Raw genomic sequence first — 23304 nt, 5'->3', positions numbered from 1 at the left:
TGTTACTTGTTCTACTGCAGCTGCTGCATGCCTGCACTGGCCTCTGTTAGTGTCTTAAAATCAAATAAAATCAAATCAATGATACTTTAATAATCCCAGAGGGAAATTAGAGTTTCAGTACACACAATTCAGAGATCAGACATACACGGGCAAGACACATGACAAGAATTGGTGACTGTGGTCATTCACAACCCTGAGTCGCGCTACCTTAATAGAAATAAGAGGGTTAAATGAGGATTGGTTCAGGTGGAGGGAAAAAAAGGCACTTCAGAGTTACCCTTCACAAGGAGGGCTGCTTTGCTCTGCAAAGAAAACACCTCAGACAGATATGCAGCAGACTTGAGACAACACAACATAAGTGTACACTAGGTGGGGTGGTGGGTTGGGACTATCCCCACTTCAGTTCCTGCAGCCACGATAAACAGCGCATATCACCTCAGTGTGGATAGGGGGAGGAGCATTGAGGGTTGGAGGGTTGCAGTGACCCTGGAATGTTTCAGCGGCCTTCCCGCAGTCCCGCCCAGGCTGGGAAAGGAGACAGAGTTGAGTTGCCATAGCGACGGCACATTACACATATCTTCTGAGGGGGGAGTTTTCGTTTGAGCCTTGCAGGCTCAAGGGCGCCAGATTCCGATTAGAAATTGTTTGGGGGCCAGACAGAGATAATTTCCTCTCTGTCTTACAGTTTGTTGGTCCTCAACCTCTCAAAATCCCAATAATGGACATTAATCTATCCCAATCTGTGCTGATTCGTCCACTCTCTCCTTGATGACATCCATCTTTTGTGCTAATGAATGAATCTCTGCCAAAATCCCAAGCTTACGATTCATCTCGACAATTATGTGAGTTTATGAATTCACAGCGCGGTGCAAACCATCTCTGAGCTTCGGGATCAGGCCAGTATTCCTCAACAGCTCGTTAATTTTCCGGTAAGCCAGGTAGCCTCCAAGGCCAATGAGCAGGAAACCTGACACCAACACCAGAGTCTATGAATCAGATTCAGATTCATTTATTTTTGCCATTCAAAAGCGCATTAGAGACAGAAGAGAATGAAAGTGTAACTCAGGCTTGCTTATAAATATTATAAATAGCCCATGTCAATTGGTAGTTTAGGCTGCTTTTAGCACCACCTGGTGTCCATTTAGTAAAACCAAAGGAGACACTTATTTCCTTGTTGTGCATTCATCTTATTAACACCTTAGTCTAAATGTTGAAATGTCTCCTCAGCCTTCATTTGTTTCTACAGAAGTGGTTCATCACTAAATCAAACCAATCAGTTGTGTTTATGGTTGAAAACATGCAGGAAATGTGCTGGAAGCAGAATATGTTTTCTCACAGGGCACTCCAGGTCTTAACAGTTGAGAAATAAAGGCACACCTCAAAGCTGGGCTATTAATATGTTTCTAAAGCAATAAGCCATGTTTCTGCATCCTGCATCCTTGCGCCACTTAACTTATTCCACCTGAGAACTCAGTCACGGGTAGGGATGGGTACCTTTGACATTTGAATCGATCCGGTACTAATTCCCGGTACCTATGAATCGATACCGGAACTTAACGGTACCAATTTTCGATACTTTTGAGTGTTTATTATTTTAATTCTCTTTTATAATAAAATATATATATTTCTCAATATATAACAATATTTGATAAATATCACGATAAATAGCATACAACTGTTTGTATTTTAACATCGTCCTTGTAGTTTTATAAGCTGATAATTAAACTGAAGCAAACATCTTTGCTGGGAACTAAATTTACTGTGTATCTTCATTCCTTTTGCCGTCTTTTTTCATTTGATTTTTCCTACTGGGAAGTTAGAATTTCCGAGGAGAAAGCGAACGCACCATTAGGTGATAACAATGGTAGCAATGGAAGCTAACATATCAAGCTAACGTTATCTTAAACAGTTTATTTAGCTGCTGGAGCAGATTAAAACGATGATGCCTCACACTTAAATCATTGTCACTGGTTTCGTCTTCACCCAATCACCCGTCGCATTTAGTAAAATGAAGCCAAACTTTAGAACGTGTTCATGTTCTTCTAGTCGGGAATTCGGAGTTCCGAGGAGAAAGCGAATGCACCATTAGCGAAACGGAAGCTAACATATCAAGCTAATTATATTTACCTACCGGAGCAGATTAAGATGAGGATGTCTCACTTAGATAGTTGTCGCTGGTTTCATCATCACCCAGTTACCCATCACATTTAGTGAAGTGGACCCAAGCTTTAGCATGCGTTCTTTCTACCATGCTGCTCTGTTTACAACTCACTCGCAGGGACCGACGACATAACGCTCTTGCGCATGCGCAGCTTTCTTGGCAAGTTCTCGTTATGATGGACAGGTACCGAAACGAGGCACCGTTTGAAATGACGTGAATCGGTGCTCGGTCGGTACTGTGGAATTCGGTCGGTACCTTAAAAAGTACCGAATTCGGTACCCATCCCTAGTCACGGGTGTTAAGGACAAGAGGGGCTGCAAACGTATCACTTAGGTTCTGTTTTTTTCTACTTAAAGCCCCCTCTGCTGTAATGTTCCACACATAATAGTATAGAACAATAACAACTAAAACAGCAAAGACTGGGTGTTATTTCCTCCTGTCCTAAGCTGGCAGTTTATTGGTATGCAACTATTTCACTACAATAGCATTGTGCAATCAGTATAGCTCTTTAATAATCAGATATTTTTTGGTCTATTGTAGTTCTGCAAATTCCTAATTCTGATTAAGGTCTCCTTTGAAAGCCTGCATAATTTAGATGGGAGTTGACCACTCTAGTGCAGAGAGCCACTGTATGTTTGGGAGTGAATTTAGATCAACCAATGTCCCTTCGGGCTTATTTCTTTCTCACGCTCTCCTTGCTTCTTGAGGAACCCAAGTATTAAGAAAGATGCTCAGATGAGAAGTGAAATGTCTTCACACATAAAGGGAAGCTGACTTTCCTTTGTTTAAAGTTACAGCTTGCCTTGGGTTATGTTAGTAGGCACTTTTTCAGAAAAATACTGGAAGAAGGGACACACCATGGTTTGCATGGTGGTACCTCAGGAGTTCAAAACACTCAAGCTTTTGCTACAGAAACCTTTAGAAAATGAAAGATGGACTTGTTTGCATCGGTAAATGCATCTACATACTGTAAGGATGTGAGATCATTTTACATTTACAGAATGATGTTGTTTTGAGGCACATCACAAAAGCTATTAGTAGAAAAATGCTTTAGATATTTTATTGATTATCAGTGAGCAATAGGAATAATGTATGCCTAAATTAGGTGGCAAATCACATGTGATCTGCTCACAGATGGTCAAACATAAGCAGTTTTAGTGAATATTTACAGGTGATAGAAAGACGAGGTGTAAATACAGCTGCGGCCATGACCCTGTGAAGGGGGTATTTCCAGAATTGCCAGCTGGATGATGTTATTGTGAAAGAGAGGGGAAAACAAGAGCGAATAGATGTGAATGGGGCCAAAAAGTGACATTTAATTTATGAAGAAATACTGAAAATCTCCTTGAGGTTGGGGCATTTTTTTTCAATAAAACATAATTAATTATCTTCTTTTTAGGAATATTTGATTACATGGAGCAGAAAAACTACTTTTTTTTCAATATGCAGGACCACATCCTAAAACCAATGAACTGAAAAAGCTTTTATTTACTAAAAACTTGCTAATAAATAACAAACAAAAAAAAAACCACAATGTTACATTTAGACAAAGAAGTGTAAGGTTTCCTGAAATTGGTTTTTAATACAAACACTCAAAAAACATGAAGTTGCTTTGACATGAAAACCATTCATTTTCTATTTTAGGGCTAAAATGTAAGATAGTGATACTGAGGACATTATTATAGCCTTAATTTATTATGTCTACTCTGTTAAAATTGAAATTGAATGCATATTATCAAAACTTCATTTATTAGTTATGTTTTATCAAAAACTGGCTTAATTAAAAGAAACAACCTTTTTTTCTAAATATCAATATTAATGCATTAATTCTGACTCAGTGAAGGGTTTGGCTACATATTACTTTTAATTTCAGCTATTACATTTAATTGAACACTATTTGAGGAGTGTTTCGACACACTGTGGTAAGATAAAGATTCACGTTACAAAACACTAAATGGTTCTAAGTCCAAACAGTGATGGACGTCCCATTCCCGGACAAAGGGGCAACAAGAGCCCTGATGGGTATAAATAGTGGGGTTTGTTTCAGACTCGACACTCAAAACTACAAGAGGCTGATAAAGAAACAGACACATTTCCATACATTTCGATTATCCTCAAGATGAAGAGCTTCACCGTTGCAGTAACCGCTGCCATCATGCTGACATTCATCTGTCTGCAGCAAAGCTCTGCAGTCCCACTCCCCGAGGTAACTGCTTCATCACCACCACCAGAGTTTTTTTATTCTGTCTAAATGTTAGAATTTTGCATCTGAATGGGTGAAAATGTGTTTTACAGGACCACGAGCAGGTGGAGCTACTGGGTGAAGGACTTGCTGCAGATCAAGATCTCCAAAAGGAATCATGGAAGGTGGGTTCAGTTTCACTATGGAGTTATATTTCTTTAGCTTTTTATTTTTAACACAGCTGGGTGCCTTTTCATGTGAAGAAGCCCGATGTTCAGAAAAAAGTAAAAGTGACCTACCAGTCTGTAAATGAGCCTGTTCTCTACCTGTCTCACCCAGATGCCGTACACCATCAGACAGCAGCGTGAAGCTCGCGGCTGCCGTTTCTGCTGTGGCTGCTGTGGCATGTCTGGATGTGGTGTTTGCTGCCCGTTCTGAGAGAAATCCTGGAGTTATTACAACAGCAACTGTCTGCAGAAACTCCACATGTATCATCACACCTGAGATCATTTAAATTTGATGTTTTAATTAAACTCAATGATCACTAAATGCTGAATGCCCCTCATTTCTGTCATTGTACCATTTTCATCTCTGGTCCTCTACTGAGTCCTAATGTCTGAGTGTGATCCAAATACTAGCATTCAAATATGTCTAAACAGGACATTAGACTGTTCAGTCTTACATAGAATGTAAGAGTTTTTTTGTTGACTTTTCTATTGAAGGTGATCTTATCAGGACTTATCACAGACTTTAAAAATGGGACCCAGTGCCTCCTTGCGTGACACTCAGCATTAAGGGGTTGGATTAGGGGGTTAAACCACCAAACGGTTCCAAAGCGCAGCCACTGCTGCAGCTCACCGCTCCCCACGAGGATGGGTCAAATGCAAGGATGTAATTTTATCAGTATGTAGTGACTAATGGCACTTGAACTTTAAATACAGGCCATTAACATTTTACCCTTCATTGTAAATATGATTCCTTTAAAATTGTTACCTTCATAAAACAGTAAAAACTAACAAAGCATCTGTTATTTATTGAAAACTGACTAAAACAGAGACATTCAGTGTATTTCAGAAAATTCTTAGTAGCAGGTAATTAAATTAGATACATAGCATGCCATACACATCATCATTTATTGTTAATTTCCAAAACAATTCTGTCAGGGTCATAAAAGGCCACAGTGAATGAAACATTTGTTTCATCCTGCTGAGATGTAGAGTCACAGCTGCTGTGGGGAAAGATAGACAGTAAATAAAAGATAGATTAGTAAACAAACAAACATGATGTGGTGTCGAGCTGGAACAAAAAAAATCCCAAAGGAACTGATCAGAGTGAGCAAAAGCTGTGAAATCTAATAAACTTTAGGGTGATAAACTTAACCCCATATATACACAGCAGCAAGCAAATACAGACAAACGAAATGATGTTATAGGGCAAAACATAAAGAATAATAACAAAGAAACAAAAATGCATAAACCTTGAACACAGTGAGGTTTTCTGTCTCTTTAGTCACCCAACTTTCACAAATCTGGAAAATGCGGAATGATTTGAAGATTTAAAAAATTAGAATGTGACATTTTTTAAATTTGAGAAAAGAGACAACATATTTGCTGCCTGTTAAATTCAGATTAGATTTTAAGATCCTCCTTCTCAAAAATAAACCCATCAATAACCAAGCTCCATCATACATTCATGATCTTATTGTTTCATATATTCCTAAAGCCTGGATACGATTTTTGGCCGTCGCACAGGATTTTTTATGTCACACTGTGAGAATCCCAGAAAGGTGGCGCTGCACGGCACAAGACTTCCGTGAGGCAGACTGCACGACGCCTCACTCCCGCAGGACACACAACGTCATGAGCACACCTCCAGAAAGCACATGTCAGCAGACCATTAAGCAAAACAAATGTGAAAAGATCAAATAAAGTGCCTCCGTTGACACTCCTTACTTCTTTTTAGCATCAGCTCATGACCCAGCTCATCTTCCTCAAAGATAAAGCATCGTCTTAAAAACCTTCGCTTTGGCCTCAGACTCCAGCTGCACGTCTCCTTTTCCCGTCTTCCAGATAAACAGCTGAACTGTTTGTTGGACATTCATCCTTCAAATTCCCCGTAATAAATAAGAACCCACTAACCTACAGAGAAGTAACAATCTATCACAGATCGCTGCAAAATCTAAACTTTTGCCGTGAATTCTGTCTCACTGTTTACTCCACAGCTCCGCTCTGTGAGCTCATCACACCCGCTGTCATGAGCAGAGTATCCTCTCTCTCTGCAGCAAAACGTTACTGAACCACCCTTATTGGCTGAATATGTAAAATTTCCATCAACAGCAAAGGAATTTCATGTTTTTGTGTTTTAATTTTTATACTTGTGAGCTCATCTCCTCTCACTCTCACAGATCACAGAATCACGGTTTTCACAGTTTTTCTGACGGTCTACAAATGTAGGTTAATTATTTTTAGTATAACTCCTGTTTAGCTTGGGCTATTGACAGAAATATAAACTGGTATGTAGTTTATAATCCACATTTTAAACATATATTAAAATCGAAGCTCAGAGAGGCAGTCTTGCTGCTGCGGCGTCCCAAAGGTGTGTTTTCATTGGTCGATTGCAGACAGGAGTCGTAGGTTTTCAAGCAGTGCTTGAAGACTTTTTGAGGCTGATTTGTTTCTGAGACGGCTCAAAAAGCTGTCGCAGAGCTGGTCACACTGTACATTCACAGCATGGTACACACAAATCACCCTGACTTTGACCATTTTTTGTCACGATTCTGCTCAGGACGAGGTATTTGGCAAAGACGACCAAAAATCGTACAGTGTGACCTTGGGCATAACAGAGCACTTTGCTCTCAGACCTCAAGTTTAGAGGTGGTTCCTGGAATATCTAGAATATTCATCTAGAATAAAAATAGAATGGGAAGCAGATCTTTTAGTTATCAGGCTCCTCTCCAGTAGAACTAGCTCCCAGCTTTAGTCCATGAGGGAGACACCTTGTCTTCTTTTATAACTAGGCTTAAAACTTTTTTTAATTGACAGGGTCTATGGTTAAATTCTGATGTTAGCATAGATCTGGACGAGTGGGGAAGTAGAGGGACGTGGAGTGTACAGTGGTGAATACAGTAGGTTGAGACGGCTCTCCCTTGCCCTGCCTCCAACATGCCTCCATCTTAAATACTAGGTTATCCAGAGTTATCTCTGTTGTGCTGCTGTAGGCTTAGACTGCTGGAGAACATACTGACCACTTTTCATACTCTACTACTTTCTTCTACCACCTCTCTCTAATTGCATTGTTTTCTGCTATTTCTGCTGTTAATCCTCTCAGGCTCAAAATGAGTTTCAATAAAAGGACTAACAACTAAGTCCTTTAGGGGTACTTCTGAGTTAAAAAATGCTCATGAAATACATATGTGGAGCAACCAGGTATGGTAGGTTTTAACGTTGCAAATCTGCAATGCCTGCCTCCAGAGGGTTGATTTTCTCTCCAAGTGTTTTTCTTTGTCAGAACAAGCTGCAATTGTGTTCTGCTGAGCTGTAGTAGCCTCATGGAGAGGGCCATCGGCTGGCACATTACTGCTAACCACTTAACATTCTGAGTGTGTGTGTGTGTGTGTGTGTGTGTGTGTGTGTGTGTGTGTGTTTGTGTGTGTGTGTGTGTGTGTGTGTGTGTGTGTGTGTGTGTGTGTGTGTGTGTGTGTGTGTGTGTGTGTGTGTTGATACATTTTCAAAAGGAAACAAAGTCACCTCTATATTTATATTTAAAGGGTTAATTGGTGAAGGAAATACTTTATTTTAAATCCCAGCAAAATAAATCATTGTTTGACCTTTTTATCTAAACATTCAATGATTAAAGTTTTACCTCATGTCAGATTGACCCATCTTTATTTCTACAAGTGGGAAATACCTCCATGCTTTAACTCAGGCCTCCTGATGAAGCAATGTGTAGCTCAAAGAGCATAAATACCTGCTCAAGCTGCACATTCAGTCATCTAAGAGGGAAGACAGCAGCTGACAACAATTACCAAGTTCATAGTAAACCTGCTTGGTTTGGATCTATTTGTTTTTCCATCCTGAAATGAAGAACTTCATTGTTTCAGTAGCAGTGGCCGTCATGCTCACAATTGTGTGTCTGCAGGAGAGCTCTGCTGCTCCATCCACAGAGGTAAAAACCCCTCTGTTCTTCTCTATATTCATATCTAAATTTTAAAATGTTTTAAAATTCATTTTATCTAAATGTTAAAATGTTACAGGAACACAAGCAGGTGGAGGAAACTATGGATGGCGGTCCAGTTGCTGTGTATGAGGAGATCTCAGAAGGATCAAGGATGGTCAGTTTAGTTCACTGAATGAGTTCAAATGAATGCAGTTTTTAATTTGTGACGAAGCTAAACACTTCATTACAAACCGTCTTGATGCTGTTGAATCTGTGGAATCAGGTTGAAACGGTTTTCTGATCTTTTGGACAGATGTCATACGGCTCGGTCCAGAGGCAGCGCCGCTGCCGTTTCTGCTGCAGCTGCTGTCCCAACATGACGACCTGTGGCGTGTGTTGCAGGTTCGGAAAAGAGCAGCAACATCTTTGAGTTTTAACAACAAAAGAAATCATGCTTCTCTACCTGCTAAAATACAATTGTTGCCATATTTCTATGTTGGTTGTAATTCCTTTAAGATGTTGGCATCAAATTTGTTCTGTTTGCATCATCCCAAGACTTTGTTAAACACCTTCAGACACTCCAGTGTGTCATCGTGTTTCTTTTGACCCTTAATAAAATTCACTGAGCAATGCATCCAGAATCTCTCTTTTGCTTTGACTTTCATTCCTAATGACTGACTCCTCTCTCTGGAAGGTCATGAGACCTAGATGTGAAACTTAAGTTGAAAAATTAGACCAGGGCTGAACTGGCCATTAGGCAAGGCAGGCCTTTGTCTGGTGAGCCAACAGTAATTTAGGGCCGGACCCTGCCAGGTCCTTTTCCAATTTTGGGCCAGCCCAGGTCTCTTGTCAGTGGACCTATCAGATTTATTTGATAAAGGGCTGAACACTCTCTCTGAGAATATAATTTCAAAAATGATCTTTTTCTCACACCATCATCATGGAATTGTCTGTTGTTTATATCAGCCAACTCCTTCTATTTCAGTCGTGCCGACCCTCCCTCAACCTTCTCACCCTGCAGCTAGTTCATAAATGTCATCCTTTAATTTTCGTCAGTATTTGCATTTCGCATTTCAGTAATGATAATGTTACATTTGCAGCCTGTTAAAATTAATAATATTTTTTCAACATTTACAAAAAAAAAACAAGCATGCTGGGAAATGTCTCCATTCAATCAGTTTAATGCCATCATAGATGGCATCACCTTCAAACCAACTTCAACTGAAGGTATCTTCTTAGCAAGCTGGAATCCCGGACACCCAGAACTGCTCCCAACATGTAAGTGCCAAAAAATGTAGTTCCACCCTCATCTAAGGGCTGGCACCAGATATGAGCAAAAACATTTGAGGCTTAGTAGATCTAGTTTACAGTCTTGACACCTCTGAGGGGGGTGATTTATTTGCAACTTTCCTGTTTAGGTGTAATTAAATGCTTGAAATTATGAGGCCATTTACCATTTATGCATGTATGTGTGTGTGTGTATATATATATATATATATATATATATATATATATATATATATATATATATATATATATATATAGTATATATGTATATATATATAATTTTTTTAATATATGTCTATATTTTCAGTGAGGAAAAGCTAATAAGCCTTTAGTTCAGTGCAGATTTTTGCAGTACAAAAAAGAAAAAAAAAGGCTGAAGTGTATGTCTGTAATTTAGAACTTCCTTGGATTGCACTTAAATTCAGTCTCTGCAGCAGTATTCTGAGAAGTTCCAGTTCAGTTCGCCTATCTGCGCTTCAGATGCATCTGAAATTTTCCCTTTGAGACATGAGAACAGAATGAGAGGACTGAATTTCCCCTCTTTCATCAGTACACTTGATGTGCAGAAGAACAGCAAAGGAAAAATCTACATTAGTGAGTAATGTCTGCTATTAATCAGCTGATCAGGTTGTGGTTGAAAGCTACTGTGTGTGTGTGTGTGTGTGTGTGTGTGTGTGTGTGTGTGTGTGTGTGTGTGTGTGTGTGTGTGTGTGTGTGTGTGTGTGTGTGTGCACCACATTGTGGGGATAGGTTTTCACATTTAACCTGTAATGTGGGGACATTTGGCTGGTCTACAAAAGTAACCCTTTGATGCATTAATTATGAAATCTTCAACCATGATTTTTTTTAACATTTTTTTTTCATTCATCTTTAGGTGTGGATGAAACAAATTTCAACAAATATTTTTTGTAAAATTTTATAATTTACAAATAATTTATTACATGTCCACCTCAGTGGGCAGCGTGCATTCTGAGCATGAAATATGTTGGCTTGGCTTACTAAAGTCCAAATGGAGGGGCTCACATGCAATAAAGTCTTCAACAGCTGTGCTTAATAGCAAAAACAAATAAATAACAATTTTGAGTGCCTCTCCACTGTAGTGACCATTATGCATCAAAGGGTTAAAAGGAAAAATACATTTTTAGTAAGGGTTAGGGTTGGGAATAGAACAGTGGGTAGGGTTAGGCATATTACAGTCATTAGAATGAATGGAGGATATTACATGTATATCAATGCATGAATGTGTTTATTTGGAATCTGTTTTCATCGGACTCAATTAAAAATCTTTAAACCAACAACTGAATAAAGACCGGATCTATAATGTAATAGAAATATTTTCACCACAACCTCAGGGGCTCATCTCTTTGTTCCCGGAGTGTTTGAGACATTCTGCATCTTTGATTCATGTCTCTGGTCTAATGAGATCACAAAATCACTGGTGAACTGCAAACTCACACGGGATTTCACCAGATCACATTAAAAACAAGGAAGGAGGAATAAGTTAATGCATCCAAGAAGGTCCGCGATTTAGTTTTTGAGCTCTTTACCTCCAGCACAGAGACTTTTGTTGTTTCAAATCAAGCAATATGAAATGTGCGGTTGTCTTTTATTTCAAATGTTGCTGGAGGCTTTAAACCGCTCCTGTGTTTGATTTTCTGCCTGGCCCTTCTGTATTGCTGAGTTTGACGTCTTCTGGATGTGTAGCGCATAAGAGTTTTACCAGAAGCATACATTGAGCTGAACACTATGACACTTCTGGGATGCGCTGTTTTGCACCTGGCGGAAACACACCCACTGACTATAATGGTGGCTATTAGCTGCATATGACACTTTGCAGACATTGCTCAGTGTCCAGTGGAACTTCAGGGTAATGCTCTTGTCTTAAGTCTGACTAGCTGTTAGCACATCAATCCTGTAGGATGTCAACTTTGTTACTGAGGTCTTTCAGGAAGCTGTCTCCACTGGGTAAGACAGTAAATGATATGATTTATATTCTTCAACATAGCCCACATTTTCCTTCATCAGTAAGAATAATACATTAAGCTGCACCTTTAAGTGACAAATGAAGGCTGTTTCCACTAAAACAGGAAAATTAATGATTGAGCAGAGGGAGAAGTTCATTCAAAAGTCCAACAATCTCCACTGTTTGGAAAGAAGAAAAATTGCCAGTCAAATTCCTAGAAAACATCTCAAGCCCAACGCTGTAGGTTCATTTTGTGATGATGCAACAGCTAGTGAAGTGAATGTAGACCCCAGAGCTTTCTGCATGCTCAGCCATCTAAAACAACTTAATCCAGATCATCAGGATCCAAACTTCAGCCTCTCCAAGCCTCCAGAGATGAAGAGCTTCAGTGTTGCAGTTGCAGTGGCCGTCATGCCATCTGTCTGCACGAGAGCTCAGTTGTCCCAATCACTGAGGTGATTATCGAACAGCTAATTGTTAAAAATTAGGTGAAAGTCTTAATATTTAATGAACACATGCATGATGTGGAAACTCCAGTGACCATTGACACAAAGGCTGCTGCTCAGGAGGAGACGTCTGTGGACCTGTGGAGGGTCAGATGAGTGAACAAGTTACGCTGGAAACAAACTGTTCTTATGTCTTGTTTGTCTAACAGAAGCTGATTAACAACAGACGGAAGTGTGCTGCTTATTGTGGTGTCTGCTGCACTGGAGGCGTTAGATGCCGCTGCGCCTGAAACGACGTGGGAGTTTCCTCCTCCTGAAACACCACCATTGGTTTTCTACAGCAGGACGTTTTTCCTAAAGTCGGCTCTCTGTCAGGACTTAAGCTTTAGAAATGTGTTTCTACATAAAGAAATCAAATAAAAACTCTTTGCAGAAATGTGGTGATTTTGCACTCAAACAAATCACTCTAACACTTTACTAAGTTTGTCAAAAAGGGTTTAATTTGTGTAAAATAAGACATTTAAACTAAGATGGAAGCTCCAAAATCAGACATAAAAGAAGGAAAACGGCTCATTTACAGCTGAAAGGATCCGATAACTTGAACTAGGCAGTTTGGGCTTGCTTAAGTTTCTGTAGATCTGAAAGCAAAACTTATCTCTTCGCTGTGTGTTTGTGTTTTTAACACCTTAATCTAACAGCTGAAACATCTCCCAGTCTTCCTTTGTGTTGTGAGTCATCGCTAAATTAAACTAATCAGCTGTGATCATGATCTAAAACATGCAAGAAACATGCTGGAACCAGACTGCAGCACCAGCTATGTCATTTCCATGTTTTGTCCCAACAGAGCGATGTAGTGTCCAGATTTAAATGTTAGGAACACTCCTAAGGTGAAAAACGACATTTGGTTGGGTCTTTAGCAAAATGGCTTCTTTATTAGAACAAGAGCAGCACAAAACAGCGAGATTAGGAGCATTTCCTCTCCTAGAACAGTCCTCCCGGGGCTTCTTGTGCCCTCTATAGGAATGACGGTGCCACTGCACCCAAATGTAAACGCATCAGAGCATTTAAAATTCCCAGACACCACAGCTCCTCCCCTGTAGCTCAAGAGTGAACTTGTTATTCATCTTTGTTTGTCATCATCTTTAACATCAACTCAACTACAATGTTATGAACTTATGACCATTGTGACAGCAGAACAGAAAAAAAATACTCGTTTTGACATGAAAGTTTGACATGAAACAAAATAAAAAAATCGATGTATCCTTGGATACAACATCTCTTTTTGCTTAATTTTAAAAGTCATTAAACAATATGTTGTTTCAAAAAACACCAACTCCTTACAAGTCCAAACGCTCAGGAGGACATACATTTCTTTTAGGGCGCTCTCTAAAGGCTGGAATCTGCAGTAGCTGCTAGAGCTTGGTCAGTATCAACTGATCCCTGGTTTTCCTCAGAAAAGTGCTCACTCACAGGAGTAGTATCAGTATGTCCCAAATCATCTCCAGGATCATAGTGGTAATCCCAGTGTTCTTCAGTTTCATTCGCCATCTGTTCTGGCTGTCCATTTTTTCTCTTTGCATCGAGCGTCTGGTTCACAGGTCTTTTTACATTTTTCCCATTCAAATACACCACATATGTTACAGGACCCAAAACATCAGTTATCACACCATCCAACCACTTCCCTCCTCCCCTGAAGTTTCTCACCAATACGGCCTGACCCATAGAAAAGGATCTCAGCCTTTTCTTCACAACAGCCTGGGTTGTAACACTACTTGTTCGAGCTGCATCAGGTTTTACTAGTGAAAGCCTTGTGCGAACTTGCCTATGTAAAAAAACAGTTTGACTGGTGTTTTCTTTGTAGTGGTGTGTGGCATGTTTCTGTAGCTGTACAAAAAGTTGGTAATACAATGTTGTACTGTCATGCCACCTGCAACTTTGCTTTTGGCTAAAGATTTTTTGAAATTTTGGACTAACCTTTCAGCCAAGCCGTTTGATGCCAGATGATAAGCAGGAGTTTTAATGTACTTAACAGCATTCATGGTAAGGAACGTCTCAAATTCATTAGACGTGAATTGCGGACCATTTCCCGTCACTAACTCTTTTGGCAACCCATATGCTGCAAACAAATTTCTCATAACCTCAGTGGTCTTGCTGAATGTATCTACATGCGTATTATTTCAGGCTGGTGTGCATAAGCATCCATCACTACCAGAAACATTAGCATTTTTACCTCAGCAAAATCAAGGTGGATTCTCTCCCATGGACCTGAAGCCCATTTCCACGTGTGTACAGGTGCTGTGGCTGGCATGCTACGCTGGTGCTTACAAACTTCACACTGGTTTGCCTCATTTTCAATATCCTCATCAAGAGTAGGCCATCAAAACAAACAGCGGGAGAGCGACTTCATTTTCACCATTCCCCAATGGCCATCATGTAGCTCTGACAATAACCTGTCATGCAGTTTTTCAGGGATAATAACCCTGAACCCCCCAATGTACACAGTCATGTTCTAGATGTTACATCAAACTTGCTTTTCATGTATGGCTGTAACTCCTCATCTGGAACATGCTTAGGCCAACTGGACAGCACATACTATTTTACTTTAGAGAGTGCAAGGTCTCGCTCCGTTTTCTGTGCTACGTCTTTGGCAGTTATTGGCAAACTGTCTAAATACTACACTCTAAAAACTGGGTTTGGCTTCGGGAAACTATTATCTGTTATTGGCAGTCTCGATAATGCATCTGCATTCCCATGTAGTGCTAAGGCTTGCTGAATCTCATAGGTATACGCAGCTAGTATTAGTGCCCATCTTTGCATTCTAGCTGCTGGTAAGGGAGGTACACTTGTCTTGGGCCCCAAAATCTTCAGTAAAGATTTGTGATCTGTAATCAGTGTAAACCTTCGGCCAAACAAGTACCCGTGAAACTTCATCACCCCTAAAGCTTCCTTTTCAATCTGTGAAGTTATTTTCTGCTTTGGTCAGCATGCAAGAAGCAAAAGCGACTGGTTTTTCACTACTGTCAGGCATTTCATGAGAGATCACCGCTCCTATTCCTACAGATGAAGCCTCACATGTGAATATGAGAGGTAGATCGGGGTTGTAATGCACCAGGGCACAGCTTGAGAGAAGCTGCTTTTTAGCTTCCTCATATGCCTTCTGACACAATGTTGATCATTCCCATTTCACATCTTGTTGTTGCAAACCCGTCATGGTTGCAATCAGAGTTGAAAGGTTAGGAATGAACTTGCCATAATAACTTGACAAGGACAAGAATGACTTGAGTTCAGTTGTGGTGGGAATGGCTGCATTTGCAATAGCTTCACATTTCCCTTGTAATGGGATGCGTCAATAACATGCCCTAAGTAAGACATGCTGTGCTGGAAAAAAACACATTTCTCCTTGTTCACTCTGAGGTTGTGAACTTTAAATCTTTTCAAAACTTCTTCCAAATTTGTCATGTGTGACACTGTGTCCTGCCCCGTAATCAAGATATCGTCCAACAGATGACACTATCCATGCCTTGCAATACTTGATCCATTAACTTTTGGAATATGGTAGGTGCACTGGCGACACCATGCGGCAGTCTTTTTAGTTGATAGAGCCCTTTATGTGTGTTGATGGCTAAGTACTGTTTAGAACCATCATCTAGCTCTACCTGCTGGTATGCTTGTGACAAGTCAAGTTTAGTGGACATCTCACCTCCTGCAAGCTTTGTGAAGAAATCTTGTGGTTTTGGTATGGGGTGCTGATCTACCTCAAGCCATGGATTGATAGACACATTTAGTCCCCACAAATCTTCACTGTATGGTTAACTTTTGGAATATTTACAGTGGGTGCAGCCCATTCACTGCAGTTAATAGGTGCGATCACCCAATCAGTTTCCACTTTTTTTAGCTGAGCTTCCACCGCCTCTCTGAGAGCATAAGGCACTGTACGTGGTTTACAAAACTTTGGAATTGCACGATGGTACAACATGTAGTTTTGCTTTGATCCCTGTCACTTTTCCTAAACTCGGCTGAAATACTTCTAGATGTCTGCTACAAAGCTCTTCAAAACTCTCAGGTGCTACTCTGTTCACAAATGACCAGTCCAGTTTTAATGTTTTGATCCAGTCTGTAGCGTCATGAATGTCCTGTTTTTGACCTTAAGGTCATGATCTGCTGTGTCTGCTCGAGCAGAGACATAAAGTCTCTGACAGGCTAATCTACATGAGATAGTGGCCAAGGTCTTTCATGCACTCGGCTCATCTGAACTGCCTCACCTCTGTTACAGCGAAGAAGAAGAACTATTTGATGAATACATAATCAACAACTTTGCTAATTACCTATAATAATGTGAGCCACAATGTTCAATCAGTCTGTGAAATGACAATGTTATTACTTGATGTTATAATCCTGTGATCAGTAGTATTTTACAAGTTATTATAGCTGGACATTTGCACTAGACACTAAAGACACATAATGCCAAAGCCACACGACACATTTCCTTTTGTCTGACCCAATCAGAACTTTCGTTTCTGGCTAGGCGTGGTTATCTGTGGTGTTTGTATAAACCCACCAACAACAACAATAACGCCACCTTTTCTTTAGTTAAAGCGTTCTAGAGACGTCTCGGACAGGCCATCCGGACTTTCTCTTCAGCTATAAAGAACCTCAGACAAGCTGGATAAAATCTGTTGCAAGTTACACCTGACCGCAATGGTTCCTTCAAAATAAAAGCTGAACCTCACGACCCCTTCAGGGTCTCGGAGACGCCAATGATAACCTGTCGTGACCTGGAAGCATTCCAAGACTAGCTTGGTCAGCACCGCTGCTTTTCTACCGGCTTCGGTACCAAAGAGGGTCCACGAGGACCTCGGCATTCTGGATCTGATCGGAGGCTTCCCTTGGGGTACGTTGACCGACAGATGGCATTTCACGTGTGTTATAAACCTCATACTAAAGTTTAGAGCGAAACATTCACTCCCACTCAGAACTAAATGCTTCTCCAGATCCGCTGGTTCTGAATAACATTCCACACACACACTATCATCATTTCACTTCTCACTCCACCTTAGTTCCATCAGTACACAGAGTGTTTAAGTTAGTCTTGTTTAAATTGTCTAGAAATAAATTTCTTAACTATTTTAAACCTGACTCTCTCTCTTTGCTTGGAGTTAATACAAAGTGTCACTTGATCCCTGCACTAAAAAGTTCAGATCTTCTGGTTAAAATAGTCAGATATCCATCAGACTGATATTTCATATTTCTATGGAATCTCACATTTTATGGTTAATAAGTAAGACGTAAACGACCCATTCTTTACATATTGGCGAGCTCTATGCCATTTATTTGTATATTATGACATTTCGTGTTGATTTTGAGTCATTTTAATTGATAAAACACTCAAAGCCAGTCAAGCTCGACCATTACCCTCGACTATCAGTAGTCGGAGTACACGACTGACCCCATTCCATTTAGCAGTAACAAAATACTCCCTCTCAGTCTCAGTGATTGTTTGCTGTTGTTCTTGACACACAATTTGTAGGCATTGACTTAAGTTTCTTTAATCTATACCTATACAGTGCTTCTGAGATCACAGACACAGCTGCCCCTGTATCTACCTTCATTTTCATTCGTTTATCATTCACCCTTAGGTAAACATAGTAAGGTTTCACTGTGTCTGTATCATCTTCTGAGTCAATGTCCTCACCTTCAGCTTCTACTGAAAACAGCTCAACATCTCTGATGTTACCTGCCTGGCACTCTGTGACAAAACCTGGTTTTGTTTCAGTCATGGATCTTTTGGCTGTTGGCTGTGGTCCAGCAGGCACAGTGGAAGCTTCCTTCTCTGAAGAACAGACATTCGTAGGCTGGTCATCTGGTGGGTTGTCCTTCCCAGTTTGAATCTCTCTGCCGTTTTCCTGGTCACTGTCCCATCACTCAGCTGTGGAATATAGGTGCTTCATCCATTTCGTCTGCTTGTCCTTGTTCTCTTCGGGTTTGGATCTGCAAGCCTTAGCAATGTGTCCTTTTTTTTTTACATGCCCGACATTCCACGTCTATAAATCTGCATTCGCCTGGGCCTTGTCCATGGCCAGCACATCTATAGCATGGTTTAGTGTGCTCTTCCTTCTTATTTGCATTTGTCTTTGAGATGGCACTAGCTTTGAAGGTCTTCTGGGACCCCTGCTGGGAATTTTGTTTTGTTAGCTTGTGAGCTAGTCCCATCTCACATGCTGCTGCTAACGTCAGGTCTTTGGTGTGAGCTGCATTTAACAAGCGGTCACAGAGTTCAGCTCTTTTAACCCCACAAACAAATCTGTCTCAGAGCATCATCTAGGAAAGTCCCAAATTTCATGTGGCTGCTAGTTTCCTCAGGCTAGCCATGTACTCACTGTGCTGCCTACATGTTGTGCAGAACAGTGCAGCCAGTTTTCTGACTGGGACCAGGAAACGGGAACACATCAGTCCGGTTCTGGCCTCCCCTGCACTGGTCTGTTATCATTCACACTTTAAACTCCTCGTCTTTGTTTACAATTTCTTCCAAAGTGGTGCTCCCCCCTATCTAGCCACACTCCCCTTACCAAAAAGAAGTACACTGAAGTATACTTGAAGTATACTAAAAATGAATACAGTATACTTCAAGTTTACTTTCAATGTACTTATCAGAAGTATAGTTATCTGAGTACATTTTTAAAATACTACTAAGTATACTTTAATACATGCTTACATTAAAGTTTACCTTAGACTATACTTGTACTTTATCAGAAATATATTTCACCAAGTAATGTATAAGTATACTTAAATATATACTTGTAAAGTTTACTAACATTTAGATTGTACATATCAGAAATATACTTCAAGTACATTTTAAGTATACTTATAAATCTACTATTCTACTTGCATATTAAACTAATATATATACTTGGACTAAAGTTTACATGTAGATAATGCTTGCACTGGACAATATCTCCTGAAAAGTCCAAATTTGACATGGTATAAAAACCATTTGTAGTTGTACTGTTTTGACTGTAGCCCATTTTATATATTGTCACATTTGCTGGATTGCTTTCTACTGTAAGACGGTTCAAATATTATTTATTCGATCTTAAATTTTGGACAAAAGGTCGGCATGTGGCTTAATATTATAGCCTAAGTGAACCTGATGTTTCTGTTAGTCTATAGTGTCATAACTATTTTCTGTTTATTTTAAACAACATCCAATCCTTAAATGGTAAAGAAAAGCACATATTTTATAACAACTGAAATAGGAGGAAAAAAAAACTAACAGGAATTTCATTGTCATTCTTAAAATGGGAACGTTTATTAAAGACAATCAGTCCCGTTCATATGGATTTGGCAGAGGTACAACGTCAGTGTCTCTTGTTTACAACCAGTTTTCACATAATTTAGTCTACTTTTCATCTGTTAAAGACCAAGCTAAATCTGGCTTTAGCAACATTTAGGCCTGGTGGTACTTAAATATTTTGTGTTGGTACTTAATGGCAAAAGTTTGAAAAGCACTGGTCAAGATACCTTGACCAAAGTTTTTCTGATCCTGCCAGTGGTCTTACTCATCCTGCACTGCATATTTGCAAATCAATAATTTTTTATCATAGGTGTACAGTTAGAGCATATTGTTATTAATTATTTATAATATAATCATAAAAAATGTCTCAGTTGTGGTCGATCACATTCTAAAAGCATGCTTAATCTGATGTTCACAAAATGACTCACAGCAGTATTGAACTGTAAAGATTTTGTGGTGTCACGAGTTCACCTAACAGTTCAAGTGTTCATTGTTTTGCTTTGTGTGTTCACAAGGCATGCTCAGTTGAAGTTTCCATCTCTGCGCGTTCAAGATGTAAGAAAAATAATACAAAAGAAATGCAACAATGAAATCTTCAAAAAGGCATCAACAGCCAAGCAAGTGGATCATAAAATGGACTGATTTTTTTAAAGGCATTTTTAAAAAGTCTTTCAAAATGGACAGAATTAACGCCTTAAACATGTTCAGAACAGTTTGCGTTCTCAACTTTGATTAATCCTGGTAAACAGGTCTGTTTTTGTTCTGTTCTAATTCTCTCTGTTTAATACATTTAAACAAAATGACTTAGCTATTTTATTTACTTTTTTTTTTATCTGCATAAAGACGAAGTATCAGTAAATAGTGGAAACTAAATGTATTGGTTGTAAGCAAATAGCAGATGTTAACTGTTACTTGCAGTATGTGTTTATAGAAAAAATAGAGATACTTAAATGTACTAAAAGAATATTACGTCAAGTTTACTGTAAAGTGTACTTTCAAAACTGTAAGTATACTCAATTATATAAGAAGTACACTACAAGTAAACATATATTATTACTTTAAGTATAATTTTAAGTATACATTCAAAGAGAAAAGTATACTCAATTATTTCAGAAGTACACTACAAGTAAACTTATAATGTTACTTAAAGTTTATTTTTAAGTATACTTTCAAGGGCAAAAGTTTACTCAATTTTATTAGAAGTAAACTTATACTGTTACTTTTAAGTATACTTTCAATGAGAAAAGTATACTCAATTATATCAGGAGTACACTACAAGTAAACTTATATTGTTACTTTTAAGTATACTTCCAAGGAGAAAAGTATACTCAATTATATCAGAAGTACACTACAAGTAAACTTATAAGTATACTTTCAAGGAGAAAAGTATACTCAATTATATCTGAAGTACTCTATAAGTAAACTTATATTGTTACTTAAAGTATATTTTAAGTATACATTCAAGAAGAAAAGTATACTCAATTGTATGAAAAGTGAACTTATATTGTTAGTTTAAGTATACTTTCAAGGACAAAAGTATACTTAATTATATAAGAAGTACACTCCAAGTACACTTGTGATGTTACTTAAAGTATACTTTCAAAGAGAAAAGTATACACAATTATATCAGAAGTACACTACAAATAAACTTAAATTATTACTTTGAAGTATACTTGTAGTATACTTCAAGTATACTTTTAGTGGCCCAATTTAGTCCCAAGGAATATACTTCTAAGTAAACTTTAAGAACAAGTATGCAAATAAAATTCTGTACTCTTAAGTATACTTGAAATTAGATACTTAAAGTATACTTCTTTTTCGTAAGGGTCCTGAACAAACAATCCTCATCATGCGCTCTGTGCTCCTCTGACCAAGGCCTGCTCGCTGTCCCTCGTTCTAAGTGTCGTACTCGAAGGGACCGGGCTTTCTCAGTTCTAGCCCCGTCACTCTGGAACCAGTTGCCACCCTCAGCCAGGCTGTCCCCATCTCTGCCAGTCTTTAAGAGTCGCCTAAAAACCCACCTCCTTCGCTTGGCGTTCCCTGAACGTGTTTGAGTTTGGCCCTCTTTTATGTTGATTTTATTTCCCTGCTTTCATTGGTCTCTTTATCCCTGGTTTTACCCATTTGTCTTCTACTTTAATGTTTTACCTTTTTTACACTATTTGAATTGCTTTTATTATTGATGTATTCATCGTGTTTCACATTTCTCATGTACTGTGTTCAGCACCAAGGGCTTCCCGACAGGGTCGCGGAAGGCGTTTTATAAATAAAGCTTTGATTGATTGATTGATTGATTGATTGATTGATTGATTGACTGATTGATTGATTGATTATTGACTCACGTTCCTTCTGGTTCCTTGTGTTAAACTTGTATCTTTCTGCAATGAAGTTTGTCTTGGGTACAAAGTGTGTGTGCATTAGCCCAAGTAGCTCTTCTAGTTTTTTCTCTGCCGGCTTTGCTGGTGCACACAAGTCCATTAGCAGTGGCCACCAGAGCCAACCACCGTCAAAAACACTGCCTTAGCCTTCTCCTCGTCAGAGTTCAGTCCATTTGCCACAAAGAACTGCTCTAGCCTTTCCAAATAGGCTTCAAAATTTTCTTCATTTTCATCAAAGTTAAGGTCTTCACCTTTTCCAAAGCTTGCTGACGCCATGTTTTTTTTTCTCAACTGAGTTTTTCATACGAAACTCTTCTCACCGAAAGGAAATTCCCATCCTCATTGCCAAAAATCTATAGTGTCCAGATTTAAATGTTAGGAATGCTCCTGAGGTGAAAAACAACATTTAGTTGGCTCTTTAGCAAAATGGCTTCTTTATTAGAACAAGAGAAGCACATAACAATCAAGGGAAGCATTTCCTCTCCTAGAACAGTCCTCCAGGGGCTTGTTGTGCCCTCTATAGGAATGACGGTGCCACTGCACCCAAATGTAAACACATCAGACCATTTAATATTCCCAGACACCACACGGGACCCACCAGTCTGATGTTGCAAGTGGAATATTCTGGCCACACGGGGCGATAGGGGCTGGGTGGTCTTTCATTAATGCTTTAAATGGTCATTTTAGCACATACTGGTTTAAGAAAATGATTTTAAAATATGAAAAAGTTGCAAAATTTACCTTTAAAAAGTCCAAAATGTGACAAGAAATCATTGAAATGTTCCTGCAGCTTGAACGGATTAGGCTAAATCCAGTTTAAAATCTCAGGCTAATTCTGTTTATTACAGCTAGCCTGTGAGCAAACTCCCATCAGTAAGAATTGATGCTAGCAATAAAAAACGTGGATGTTTTAATTTTCTGAATCTTAATTTTAAAATTAACAAGAAACATTTGTTAAAATGTGTTAAAAATAAATTACAATGAATCTGACTTTTCCAAGAAGGTCTGTGCTAAGGTCAAATTAGAATCAGTGAATTTTAAACATTATAACTTAAAATGATTCCCAGTAAGACTTGTGACCTCTAAAAGACTAAAACAGGAGCAGCTATTTAATTGTGTTTTTCAGACCTCGTCCAGGTTTAGTTTAGTCATGTGGCTGGGCTGGAGAGAGTTATTGTTATTGTTACAACAAAGTCCCTATTCCTCAGGGGTTTAATGCCCCAGTCTGAACACTGGGACTGTATCAGGTTTATTCCAGGTAACACGGTAGATCAAGGTGTATGAACACCTGCTATCTCTCCACATTTAACCACCAGACTTTAGAGCTCAGAGGAACCAAGGACCATCATCAACATCAAGTTGATTTAAACATTTCAGTCGTTTAAACTCGTCGGAGATGAAGACGTTTGTCCTTGTTGCTGCAGTTGGCGCCATAATCACA

At 39.1% G+C, this 23304-nt stretch overlaps 1 protein-coding gene across 1 annotated transcript; it reads left to right on the top strand.

The window, feature by feature from the left end:
- The first annotated feature begins 4186 nt into the window (after positions 1–4186).
- LOC107378919 (uncharacterized) lies at positions 4187–8956 on the top strand. The gene is made up of 11 exons (XM_015949396.3): positions 4187–4367; positions 4457–4528; positions 4683–4778; positions 5152–5234; positions 5971–6227; positions 6565–6605; positions 7025–7075; positions 7128–7133; positions 8385–8507; positions 8596–8673; positions 8812–8956. Exons 1-11 carry the CDS (start codon positions 4281–4283, stop codon positions 8926–8928), a joined length of 1011 nt encoding a protein of 336 aa, XP_015804882.2. The 5' UTR covers positions 4187–4280; the 3' UTR covers positions 8929–8956.
- The last annotated feature ends 14348 nt before the right edge of the window (positions 8957–23304 follow it).

Source organism: Nothobranchius furzeri, chromosome 5 (assembly GCF_043380555.1).
Source record: "Nothobranchius furzeri strain GRZ-AD chromosome 5, NfurGRZ-RIMD1, whole genome shotgun sequence".
NCBI classification, from domain to species: domain Eukaryota; kingdom Metazoa; phylum Chordata; class Actinopteri; order Cyprinodontiformes; family Nothobranchiidae; genus Nothobranchius; species Nothobranchius furzeri.
Note: the sequence above shows the minus strand (reverse complement) of the source record. Positions and strands in the feature narration are given on the sequence as shown.